The sequence below is a fragment of the Amblyomma americanum genome, chromosome 5 (assembly GCF_052857255.1).
Source record: "Amblyomma americanum isolate KBUSLIRL-KWMA chromosome 5, ASM5285725v1, whole genome shotgun sequence".
NCBI lineage: Eukaryota > Metazoa > Arthropoda > Arachnida > Ixodida > Ixodidae > Amblyomma > Amblyomma americanum.
This window is the reverse complement of record NC_135501.1, coordinates 204,559,198-204,572,370: the sequence shown is the minus strand read 5'-3', so window position 1 is coordinate 204,572,370 and position 13,173 is coordinate 204,559,198. Positions and strand designations below refer to the sequence as shown.

Sequence of the window (13,173 nt, the reverse complement as noted above, 5' to 3'; positions counted from 1 at the left end):
ACGCCGTTGGATAACAATGTAGTTGCCGTTACATGCTGTCCATTGCAGCTCCTTGACTCACCTAGTTTTCCTTATCGGCGTGGTCGTTGACGTACATTGCGTTATAGTTAGTTCGCCGATATCGCTTTCTTGGTCGCGAACGATTGAACCTCTATCAGTAGCTCCGCTGATTATGGGATGTCGCGTCTTGTTGCAACTTCGACCTTATCCTGCCGGCTGCGTAGCCAACCACATAGGCCACATAGGCGCCGGCTTGAGTACGTCGTCCATGCGGTGAATATTCTTTCGATCGCCAGTACTTCTTGCATGCCATATTCACCATTGCCCCGGAGATACGCCAAGCCTATACCATACAAAGGTCCGCCTGTACGACAGAGGTACTTTCGATTCTATCAATAACCAACTGCACGCTTTATTTTTTAATTTTTGAAACACGTTTTCATGACTGATCTCTCGATGATAAATGGTTTGCTTTCAAAGCTAAAATGGCCGAACTAATGATGGAATTTATTCCTATCATAACATTATTTGCCGCTCGTCATAAGCCATGGTACTGTAAGGCTTTAAAACGCTCGAAAGCAAGAAAAATACCTTTCTCGCGAGGTCATCATCCTCAGCCTGATTGCATCAGCCGCTGCAGGACAAAGGCCTCTCCCATGTCTCTCCAATTAATCCTTTCTTTTGACAGCTGCGGCCACATATCCACGCAGACTCCTTTATCACATCCGCCCACCTAACTTTTTGACGCCCCCTGCCACGGTTGCCTTCTCTTGGAATGCACTCCGTTACCCTTAAGGACCATCGGATATATCTTGACTTCGCATTACATGGCCTGCCCAAGCCTATTTCGACTAGGGTATCATTAACCCGCGCTTATTCCTTGACCCAATTTTCCCTCTTCCAGTCTCTTTACGTCAGTTATCATTTTTATTTCGATAGCTCTCTGTGTTGCCTTCAATTTAATTTGAACCCTTTTCGTCAGCCTCCATGTTTCTGCCTCATAGGTGAGCACCGGCAAGATACAGCTGTTATATACTTTTTTCTTGAGGGATATTGGTGAACTGATATTCATGAACTGAGACAACCTGCCAAATGCGCTTCACCCCATTCTTATTATTATAGTAATTTCAATGTCGTGTTCCGGACCTGTGGTCATTATCTACCCTGAGTAGACTTACCATAAGTAGACGTAAGTAGACGCTTACAGCGCACGCTACCAATTGTAAACTGCTGTTACATTGCGAGACTATTGAAAATCTATTTGGTTTTCTGCATATCAATTATTAAAACCTGTCCAAGTCATTGATCATGCTTTACAATTCATGCCCTGAGTGACTTAGCAAGGCAATATCATCAGCGAATCGCAAGTTACTAAGGTATTCTCCATTAACTCTTATCCCCAACTGTTCCCAATCCAGGCTTCTGAATGTTTCGTGTAAACATTCGGGGAATAGCTTTGGAGAGATCATCTCTGCCTGCCTGACGCCCTTCCTTATTGGAATTTTATTGCTGACTTTATGGAAAACTATGGTGGCTGTGCAGCCGTTACAGATATCTTCCAGTATTTTTACATAAAGCTCATCTAGACCCCGATTTCTTAATACCTGATTGAGTGCAGAGGTTTAGAGTGAGTCAAATGCTTTCTCGAAATTTATGAATTCTATATATAGGTGCTGGTTATAATCTGCTAACTTCTCTATCGCCTGAATGATAGCGTGAGTAAGGTCTGCTGTCAAAAAGCCTGCCTGATCATTTGGTTGACTGAAGCCTAAGGTTGTTTTGTAGCGTGAGCTACACTGGCCGAGGTTGAGCAGTTTCGCGTGGCTCCTGGAGCAGTTTCGCGTGGCTCCTCGCATGCGCGAGTGCGCGAGGAACAGTGACGTCACACGGCGCACAGCTGGCCTAGCCGGTCATAGCAGCGGCAGACGCACTGGTGCCGTTGCGTGTGCAGCTGTGCGCCTCCGTTGCGCAGTAGCCAAGTCTGACGCTGTGCCGGAGCCGCTTGACAGCAGCCTCATTTTGTGCGCATGCGCAGAGGTATCAGTGGGGGTATACATATAGCGGGGCGTTTGCCAGTGCCATGGAGAAGGAGAGCGAAATTGCTGCTCAGCACGTATATCCTGGAATAGCCGAGCTAAGCCACAGCTAGTTTTTTACTCTATTAGAGATTACCTTGGTAAATACCTTGTAGGCAATTCGGACAGTAAGCTGACCGCGGTCTCTAATTTTAGTCCATGACGTCTCCTTTCTTACGGATTAAGATGATGTTAGCCTTCTTCCTAGCCTCCGTTACGCTCGAGGCTATAAGGCATTGCGTATACAGGGCGCCTAGTTTTTCAAACACAGTCTCCCTACAGTCCTTCAAACTGCAGTGACCTGATCCTTAAGGCCCAGCTGCTTTTCTCTTTGCATTGATCCTAATGCTTTCTTTACTTCCTCTTTCGCTACTGGTGGGATGTTCCATAGCTGGGCTCTAAAGTCTGTCTCATTAACGTCCTGATTATATTGGATGCTGTATAGATTTCTGTAGAACTCTTCAGCTACTCGTTACACGTGCGCGCGGCGTTACCGCTATCGCGTCGCGTAAACTTCTGCCAATTTCTTTACCGACGCGGAGAATAGAGACAGAGCACTACAGCGGAGCTAGAGACACCACGCTTCTATTCCGGAAGGTAATAAGCAAGTAGTCTTGTCTTCCGTTGGCAGATGGCGGGACCGCTCAACGCGCCCGCGCTTTGCTGAGCTTTGACGCTCGGGAACTGGGGCTGCTACGACGGCGATTTTCCCTTTCTACCTCGCAAACCAGGCAAGTAGCGATGCTAGACCCACCATTAAATGTGCCATCATCTGTCAGGCAACAACAACAAATACGACACTTTAGCGAGATTGGAGAGCGAACGAGTGATGCCAGGATAAATAGTTTCCAGCTGTTCCTGATTAAATGCGCTGTTTACTTATCACTAAAAACAGTCACGTACCGGGGCGTGCCGAACACGCATGCATGGTCGACATTTTTCATCTTGTCATAAAAACTTCTATCAACGCCCGTTTCTTGATGCGGCGGATGTGGGCGTTAGCTGGTTGTGTGAAATGCTGAACCGATTTTAGCGAAGGGCATTATCCGATATCACACCTCGGTCTATTTGCGCGCCTCCAGTCGTTGCTGTGCGTCGCAAGCACGAACTTCGAGGTCGTGGCGAGCCTCGCGTTCCCAATCCGTGCCTCGTCGCCTTTTTCTTGCGTTGCCCGCTTTGGCACCATTTCGACAACGGTACTAACGGTACCACGGTACTCACGGCGCCCCGACTGCCATGGTTGCCATACTAAAAGCTGTCTGTTGCCAGACCCGACGCGGCACAGTCCGCTGCTTCTCAGTGTCGGCAGACAAAAATTTGTCTCTCTTATCCTCTTTTTTTTTTTTTTCCCTCCGGCCGGACGCCCTTCCTCTCTCCCGCGGGGACGCTGCTCCTCCAGCAACGTTGTCGGAGCGGCCGTCGCCCTTTACAACAGGCTAAAAACATCATAAAACAAATCCACGGTTGCGCGGTAAACCACTTGTTTTGTTTGTCTAATTTTTTTTATTGGTCAGATCCCATCCTTGTGTGATCGCCCGTTCAAAAGGGTAAGGCCATATCGCCATGGTGAAGTTGTGTCCGTGCCTTTTACGCTGCAAGCCAATAACGTGGTTATGGACGGGTTGTTATGAGCCTTTTTGTGCTTGCCGTTGCTTGCAGTGCTTGCCGTTTATACGCATCGCGTCCCAACCTCAGGTTTCTCCACGACGCCGTTCGCGCGTCAGTCATGGCAGTGCTTTCATCTCGACTGTCCCGGATGGAACGAGAGGTGCCGGAAGTGGTTCCATATTTGCACGATTCCTCCCACAACTTGAAGAAGGTGGCTAATGGGTTTAACGTTCCGATTGTCCTTTCAGCCCCCAGAGAAGCTTCCTTAGCTGAGCAGTCGCATCACTTAATTGCGATAATGGAAAGCAATCGAAGCAAGATAAGCGTTTTGTCGACAATGTCGTGTACGAGATCCCCCTCTCCTGCGGTAAATCGTACATCGGCCAGACGGTACGATGTGTGAATGAGCGAGTCAGGGTGCACGCAAAAGATCTTGCTAATAATGAACTCAAGCACCTTGTGGACCACTGCATTGCTCGCACCGATTGCACACCGCGTTTCCGTTGCGTTAGAATCCTAGGCAGAAGTACTGAGACAAAAAAAAAGCGGCTCGCGGAACATTGGAAGCTTATTTTATCAGAAAAGCGAAACAAAATTGGGTCAGTGATACTTCCCTTGCTCTCTGCGATAGGGAGATAAATTATTTTTCACCCCTCATGTGTTAAATTTCTGCATGCTCGTTTCCAGATCCCTTGTAAGGTGGCGTCTGTGCAGGTCAGTGAACACAAAGGATATACTTTGATCTTTCCTTCAATAAGCGCCCTTGTTTCGTCTTGTGTGTTCCTTTCTTTTGTCTGGTGTGTGTTTTGCGCTAAATGAGATTAATAGAATGGCTGAAAAGCAACAAGCCCATCAGGTAATTCTGAAACTACGAAACGCCACGCCACAAGGAAAATTAAGGTTAATTCACTTTCCTTTTCTGTGTAGCCGTATCGCTGCGCTTGCGTGGATGCTAATCACTCCCTTATTACAAATCTGCTGCACAGTGGGGGGATCCCTTAAACACATTGGAACCAACGCCATTTCCGCTAAGAGATTTTAACCAATGCGACCTCACCCTGCCATCTTAAACTTCCTGGTTATCCCACTTGGCAGAGCGACTGCCCCAGATAGGCGGTGGCCTTAGGTTCGAACCAGGACGTATTTTCTTCAACTGCGAAGCTCCTGTGAAAACTGTATAGTTCTTTGTAGGCCTATTGCTGCGCTTTGATGGATGCTGATGTTTAATTACTCCCTTATACTTAATAACCTGTAGCTGAGGATCGGCACAACTTGTAGAACGCCTCCCGTATCGATAAATGTTTCCATCCACGCCCTTGCGCATGTGCTGGCGGCAGCCTCAGCATGACGGCTGCATTTTGCTCAAGCAAGATAGGCTGTCTCATGCTTACTGCATGGCCATCTGAGGTGCATATTTCATACCCATAATCATATCGCAGCATCCACCCTGCCGTAGCGACGTTTGCCACTGTGAATATTTGGTCGCTCGGACAGCGTGTCGTTTTGCGGCGCGAATTGTTTTGTTTTTGTTTATTTGCAGGTGCCCACAGACTAAAACCAATCTATAAAGATGGACGAACGGAAGCACCACCGCAGGTTGCTCCAGCTCTTGCGTCAAGGGGAACTTCCAACGAGGGACACCAGCGACTATTTCAGCAAGCTAGCGATCCAGATGCACCGCCCGTGTTCGTCTGGAGGGCCGCAAGAATGTTGGATGTGTTTCAAGTTACCTTCATGGAATATCGTATTGAATCCGCTGGGCTTGAACCTGTCCGAAACGGAACCTGGAAAGCTTACGCTGGCCACTTTCAAGCCACATAACCTAGAAAGTATACTTGACCCGGAGTCCCCTTATGCCTCTTGCTCTCTCTTCTTCATGACCTGGCTTCCCAGGAAGCACCGGTGCATCCACTTCCTCGTTGTGGACCGCGACGTGCCCAGCGTCACGCCACCTATACAAGAACTGCTGACGGAGACCAAATTCGGGGCAGGAACCCGCTGTCATCTGCGGCACATAACGTGGGCAACACCCTGTGAGAACTGGCAAGCGCTCGGGTTCTTCCAGGCGGCCGACTCTCTAGAAAAGCTTGACGTGTCTTTCGCTGCAGACGTGAGCGCTGTTCCCGCCCAAGTTTCCCATCTTCTGCAGCAGTCGGCTGGGTGTCTGAATGCATTGAAGCTCTGTATTCCGCTAAAGCGTCACTTTGCTTCCCTGTACACCACCCCAGAACCATGTCCTCCCCTGTCGGAGTTGGACGCCACGGCAGCGTGCACTGAGTGCGTGCCGACAGTCGTTGCGAAACTACTTTCGTCAGGCCTGAGTGCGCTGCGCAAGCTGACACTCTTCTTCCCGAAGAACTGGTGCAGCCATAATGACTTCATTCAGGCTGTGCGTTCGCACAAACAACTGAGAGAAGTGCACTTAGTCAGCGAGTGGTCCGAGGCGTTCGCCGTTGCCTGCGAAGCCCTGCGAGGCCACGCTGGCGTCAGGCGTCTCGCCCTGGCCGCGCCGTTTGCGGAGCGAGAGATGCCGCTTCCAGCGGCAAGCGTGGCTCCCCTGCTGTACGAAAACGTTGCGCTGGTAGAGTTAAAGCTCAGAAACTTTGTGGTGACGAGAAGAGATTCGGAGGTTATCTTCTGGGCTCTCGAACAGAACCGGACGCTCAGATATCTCGACATTCTCGGTATCCCCGTGGACTACGCAGTAGCCGAGGGCATGGTCAGTGCCCTCAGGAAGAATGATTCCCTGAAGCGTTTGAGACTGGAGCGCATAGAAGGCAGCGCTCAGGAAAGGTGGGATTTCCTTTTTCGAATTAGGCTTGCTTTTGACTTTCGCGTCTTAGTTTTTACCGCGTCTGAAAAATTGGCACGAGCTATGGAACAGCTATCACGTAGCATTACTCGAATGCGAGCACGATGACGCTCGAGAAGCATCTTCCAGACACCCCAGCCTGGTCATCATAGTTATGAGATAGCATAAGTGGCTCGTCGGCCCGTGTGGCGTTGACTCGGGTCACACTCGATGAGTGGTGGCAATCATGCCATGCATGGTTACGATGGTGTTTGACTATAGACATGAGATTTGATATATGGCCGTTTGTTCTCGTGACAAATACTAAGCAGAACGTTCAGTTGGATGAGTTGGTACAGATGCATTCTTGTCAAACAGCGCTTGTCCTGTGCCCTTGTTCTAGTGCGTCGTATAGTTCGCGCTGTTTTACAAGAATATACTTACTAATTGTCAGTGATTAATTAGCTTAATACCGCTGTGTCGTGTTTATCGCGACTGCGTATGTGTGTGTGATGTGTGTTGTGAGGTCATGTCATCACTCGCCATGACTGAGCGTCACATGCCGTCACATATCACGTGACTTCACCAAACCGGAGTTGAAGACCGGGAGTGACATCACCGAATCGGAAGTGTTCGGGCAACGCCTCGACGGGCTCTCTGCTATCACGCAACCCAGGCTGAGAATTGTCTAGGCGTCCACTAATTTTTTTTCAGGCAAGGAACTTCCGCTCGCACTGTTGTTTGTACTCGATTTATCCGTGCCCATCTTTTACACTATTCTCATTTCTTCACTTCCTCATTTATGTCCCTCCCTACTTTGCTTTTATGATGTGTTCGATAAACCTTCTGATTTTCTTGGTGCTGAGGACACTGATGAGGTTTATGACAATAACAAGCGCGGCATAAAACGTGTGCACTGCAGTCGTTATTGTGATTTTATCGGGTGAAATCCAAGAACTGTTTCGTTTTTATGAAGTAGCTGAGCTGGGAAGCCTATCATTCTACTGGTCATGTACATGCTGCGGTGTTTTATCAGCATGAAAAGGCCTGTAAAGTTAATGGCAATGGTTGTGTGGTCGTTTGATGTTCCCGGAGTTGACTTGCATTATTGTCGGTTGCGCGCAAAGAATTTTCGTTTAGGGCGAGCTTTTTGGTTAGGGTGCTGCTAATGTTTTGTGCACCTGTATCTCTCGATAAGCGTGGAAGTGCGCTCTATGCGACTAACGACGTTAGTCATTTCGTGGTTTAATACGTGTTATAATTAATTCATTCATTATTTTTCAAAGCACAGATGTAATTACATGCAGACACTCAAGGATCTTTAGCCAGAGGCTAGTCGTGGATCCCAAAATTAATACAAGTAAGTCTACTGACGACTCAGGAAGAAAAAATATACATATTTTTGAGTGCAGAATGAAACAAATGTGATATAAAACATCATTATGCGAACTGAAACACTATTATGCGGCAAACATATTACCAAGGAAGAAAGAAAGGTCATTCTACATTCAGGCTGCCACGTTCAATGGATTAAGAGTAATATGATAACAGAATTAATCAGAATATATTAACAGTAATTAATCATGAGTGCCGTTGTTCATTTTCCGCTCTCTTTCTTTCCCCTGCTAAAACAAGAGTCGCCTTTGCCTCGTTGCTGGGATCCATCGGCTGCACCAGTCGTGTGGAGATGCTCGACTGGCACTGCGACGACCTGGTGGCCGTGTCGACGCCGCTACTGGCAGCTACATCGGCAGTGCCCAAGGATGTTCTGATAGAGATAAACTGCATCCGCGCGCCGGGTGTATCAGTGCTCCTCGGGGCCCTCGCAGGGCCCGGCGGTGCTCCAGTACGCCAGCTGGGGCTGCAGCTGTACCGCCAATGGATGGACGAAACGCGAGACGCAATCTGCTCCGTCCTGGACTCCAACGCTTCCATCCAGGCACTGGAAATCATCGAAGACACCTGCGACGAGGAGTTCCCGGGTGTCTACCGCAGTCTTCTGGACATGTCCGACGTCTTGTGCCGGAGTTCTCGACTAGCTCAGCTAAGCGTTCTCAACGCGGAGCAACTGGACGACGCCTACGCGAAGTGGCTCGGGCCGATACTGGAGAGGAACGAGAGCATCGTGGAGGTCGCACTGTGCCAAAAGAGCGTCAGGTACTTTCCCGAGGACACGTTCGAGACGCTGGCCGAAGCTTTTCTTCGAAACAGGTTTGTCGTGGACGTCAGGATCGAATGCGTGTACCAGGATTCCAAGGAGTACGGCATCTCCAGGGCGATGACCCGCAACCGGACGCTGTTGAACGACGCGGCGCGCTTCGTGCTGGGGACGAACGAGTCGCCGAGGTGCGCCCGAGCGTGTGAGCTGCTCGCCACGAAGCACTCTCTCCTCAAACTGCTCCGGAGGGTGACAGGGAAGAGAGAAGCCGAGGCCCGTGGCGTCATTCGGGCCGCCCTCGGGCGCATCGGCGAGCGGTTTCTGGTCTTCGCCGGTGTGGTCAAGAACTCCGTGTCATGCGGGCCGGCGCACGTCACGCAAGTTGACGCTCTCAACGGGGACTGCTGGCGGGCCATCGGACGCTACCTGAAGCTCTCCGACGTGGTGGGAGGACCATAATACCAAGACTAATTCATCAAAAAATGCGTGGATACGCGGCATCCATTTCACGATAACCACCTACATCGTGTCGTGGAGAAGGCTCGCGAAGAACATACCTCTTTTTACTGAGTGCGTGTCATTTCTCAGTAATCCTTATAATAGTAAAATAAAATGTTGGCTCTGTTAGTTATCAATCTTCCTTCATTAATTGCCTGCTGTTTACTTTTCTCAATATCGTGCGTAGAAATCAACCAATTCGCCCATCTTCGCACTGTGTGTTGAAATTTATTTCTCCGATATCACTTCCTGGTCATCTGGCCCGCACACTACTTGCCTAGGAGCGAAACCTAACGTAATCGTGGTTACTATTCCCATTTATCCACTGGTGGTTACGAGGAAACTAAAACGTTGATGGAAGGACTGTGCTCTGTGCTATAGTATTTCATGATAGCTGTAACAGTTGGGCATCCGCGTACAGGTGAAGCGCTCAGTGCAGAATTTTGTAGTAATGGCTGGCTATGAAGCGAAAAAGGTACGTGATATTTTCATCCTGCTCATTTGAACGAGCCCACGTTTTACAATAGCTTTGAGGCTCTTCTTTCTACGCTATGTGGAAGCAGTGCGCACTGAGACATTCTTCATACCTGGTGTCCCGCGGCTCGCGTTTCGCTTCTGAAAATAGTTTTTCGCGCCTCTCACCCAGTGATTTTTGATGCACCCCAAACTTCTTTTTCAAGCTCAAGTCCAGCAATTTCGGACAAAATTTTGAGAATTGAAAAAATTGTACGATACTTTTGTGAAAATACTGAATGTAATGGTATCTTATTTTGATACTTAACAAAATCTTTCTTCTAAAATGTTTCCATCCAATGGGCAACGCTTTTGACGATAGCAAGAACGTTAATATATATAAAAAAAAATTCAAGACTGCCGCCGGGTGATCTGCGGATATATTGATACCTACAGTGAAATCTTATATTATATGAAAAAAAAATTGCGTTCATAAATGGTTTCTCGCTCAGAAATGCTTTTGTCCAGAATTGTTGGATATGAGTATCGTTTTTTCCTGCCAATACTCTTCTCCGTAATTTTTCTGTTAATAATGACCTTTCCTGGAAGGCACTTTAGAGTAAGCGGTGTCTCCTTCGTATGTAACAAGGGGAAGTTCATTGGTTTACCTGCTGATAATGTTAACCAGGTATACCTTTGTCATAAGTAACTAAGTGTCTTAGGTCATGCGGTCGAGGTGCTGGTGCACTATATACGAGCTTGCTTATACTAGCGCTGTCAGCGCTCGTATGTGTCTTTTCTTTTCTACGTCCCCTTTTATGCTCTCCATGGTTTCTTTCACAACGTTCAGTCACCAACTCGCCCAGGAGCGTACATTTAAAAAAGAATTCCTTGGAGGCACTTAGATATCTCGTAACTGCGGGAAGGCGAAAGCCGTTTGCAATTTTTACCCAAATTATAGATCCTTCGGTGACCTTAAGGTCACGTGACCTTAAGATCACGTGACATCACAACATCAGGTGATCTAGGTGGCGATGTAACGGGCGGACGGTCACCGCGAGTATGAGCCATTAAAGGGTATCGCCTTAAAAACGTTAAAATCAACCAGCAGTGGTAAAGTTTAACAGGGTGAAGTTCTGGGCCAATTGGTCCGACATTTTGAAGAAGAAAAGGAACCGCGACCCGGGCGACTTCGGGCAGGACTTACCGCTTGTGCCGGTAACTTCCCTACTCTAAAGTAGGTTCAGCCTCAAGTCGCGGTTCCGTTCTCTTTTGCGGCAGTGAGATTTCAGTTGGTGTGAAAAAGCTTCAGTGTCTTTGATTTTAATTAATCCAGAGAACTTTATTGCGGCGTGTCTATAGCGAGGTGCTTTGGTGCGTAGAGAATAATAATAATAATTGGTTTTTGGTGGAAAGGAAACGGCGCAGTATCTGTCCCATATATCGTTGGACACCCGAACCGCGCCGCAAGGGAAGAGATAAAGGAGGGAGTGAAAGAAGAGAGGAACAAATAGGTCCGCAGTGGAGGGCTCCGGAATAATTTCGACCACCTGGGGATCTTTAACGTGCACTGACATCGCACAGCACACGGGCGCCTTAGCGTTTTTCCTCCATAAAAACGCAGCCGCCGCGGTCGGGTTCGAACCCGGGAACTTCGGATCAGTAGTCGAGCGCCCTAACCACTGAGCCACCGCGGCGGGGCCGTAGAGAAATGCAGTGATTGATTTAAACTAAGCAGAACTGACATAAAAGAACAGTTACGCAGATTTAATGCAGTGCTTCGCGAGAGAGGGTCCGTTCAGACTGGTTTCTGTCGTCACGGACACCGATGAAGTATCCATCCGTGAACTCCCGCGCTCACGGATTACTTGTGATGACTTTTGTTGTTATTGCTATAGAACTGAGCTCAACTAACATGTGCTTGCGGTGTAAAATTCGCTGTGGGTTGGTGCACAGGCTACAAATAAAGAGATGAAAACCTAAGCTTGCAGGTGTTTTAAAACATCGCTGGAAGTATGCCTGCGGTATTCTTCACATTTTCCCGTTTTTATTTTCGAAATTCAAGATTACCGGTTGCACCCAAAAGCGGTCGTGAATCCTATGGAATCATTTGCCAACGCCCTCAGGCCTGGCCCACATATTTCCCTCCCCCCACCTGCCTTCCCACCGCAGCTTTCACACGCATTGTGCGATCCGTGCCAGATTCCATCGTCCGTCCTCCCACTTCCTTGTTGCGTTTCGATGCTCTTGCGATAGCATGGACGCTCGTTTTACTTGTTTCTGGGCCCGCCCAGCTGGACAGCCTATTTATTTATTTCTCTACTCGATGCTGTTTTATTTATTTATTTATTTATTTATTTATTTATTTATTTATTTAATACTGCAGAGTCGGTTTGACTCCAAGCAGGGGTGAGCGCAAAATATGACAATGAAATACCATAAAATACAAATACACTTCATACACATGATAGCTGCGTCTGCATCTTACAGGTGCAGACACCTGCTTTTACACCTTTTCATTTTTACATTTTTTATGTGCTTTTACATCTCCGCCTTGTTATCTCGCAGTTGCGTTGTCTTGCCCGCTTGCTTGTTCGTTGGGAAGCACTTCGCGCCGCGTCGTTAAGAGAGCGCGAAGCGCGAGAGCTGCTTCATCTCCGTCCCACATCTGGGCCACACACCACTGCCACTCTTTCCCTTTCCTCTCCATCCTCCTCGCCCTCTCTTTTGACAATTAGTCACGCTCCAACAGCGTCGTGGCATGGCGCACGTTCATTGTTCGGCCCAACCAGACGTCTGCGGCCGCGACGACCACGCCGGGTTCCGGCGTCGTTTTTGACGGGCCAGTCTGGTATAACCGAACGCCGTGTCCCTGCTTTGTGCCGGGCCATTGTCCTCACGTGCCTGCGAGTGTGTCCGCTGCCGTATACGAGGAGGAGTTCATTAGCCGTAACCGTTGGAAGCGGCGGCTTATTATACGGTCCCTTTGTTGTCCACGCTCGCCGACAACGCTCCTGTTCGTTGCTCTGATACCCGTTGTTTTGTAGAAGGCGTTGGTGACCCCCTGAAAGGTCCGAAGTGACATACCGATTGTTTGTGTTCACCGCGGTGGCCTCAGGCGCGTAAGGCGCTCTGATGTCGAGTACATAAGGTGTTGCGGGCTGCAAAGCAACAAAGCAAAGAAGGGGACAGTCGAAATTCGTCGGAGATCTAGCCCTCAAACACACCTCCTTTCTGACTGGAGTAGTCCTTGATGTAGTTTGCACGCTGTATGACTTACAACGCCCTGTTAATGGTCGGAGCTGACTATATATAGAGCAGTTGGGGCCCCGACGGCACTGATAAGGAAATTTAACTGCGAATCCGGGAAACAGGGTGCTCTGAAGAGTCCCCGTGTGTTTCATGCTGTGCATCCATACGCATTCATTTGCTGTGAGGCACGAACAGTAGTGCGCTGACTAACGCCTTGTTTAGGCCTCGCTGAACACGAATGTGTATTCTTACCTTTTGGCTTCTTCGGTCCCGAATTATCTCTGCTGGCCTGTGAGACACACGCGTAATAGAGTGCCGCGAATAAGTCGTGGCAGGTG

General features: G+C 48.6%; 1 protein-coding gene across 3 annotated transcripts; it reads left to right on the top strand.

Annotated features, from left to right (window-relative positions):
* Positions 1-232: 232 nt before the first annotated feature.
* LOC144133497 (uncharacterized) lies at positions 233-9,263 on the top strand. Of its 3 annotated transcripts, XM_077666635.1 has the most exons (4): positions 253-377; positions 2,707-2,806; positions 5,224-6,476; positions 8,110-9,263. In XM_077666635.1, exons 3-4 carry the CDS (start codon positions 5,254-5,256, stop codon positions 9,089-9,091), a joined length of 2,205 nt encoding a protein of 734 aa, XP_077522761.1. In that variant the 5' UTR covers positions 253-377; positions 2,707-2,806; positions 5,224-5,253; the 3' UTR covers positions 9,092-9,263. The 3 variants fall into 3 exon arrangements, with proteins under 3 accessions (XP_077522762.1, XP_077522761.1, XP_077522763.1); XM_077666636.1 differs by lacking the exon at positions 2,707-2,806 and having other exon boundaries at positions 233-377; XM_077666637.1 differs by lacking the exons at positions 253-377; positions 2,707-2,806 and adding an exon at positions 4,371-4,397.
* The last annotated feature ends 3,910 nt before the right edge of the window (positions 9,264-13,173 follow it).

What these genes read in the sequence shown, in the direction of transcription:
- LOC144133497 (XM_077666636.1), top strand. Translation starts at nt 5,254, where the DNA reads ATGGACGAACGGAAGCACCACCGCAGGTTGCTCCAGCTCTTGCGTCAA. An exon ending in GAAGGCAGCGCTCAGGAAAG is followed by an intron (nt 6,477 to 8,109) that starts GTGGGATTTCCT and finishes TGCTAAAACAAG; the next exon opens with AGTCGCCTTTGCCTCGTTGC.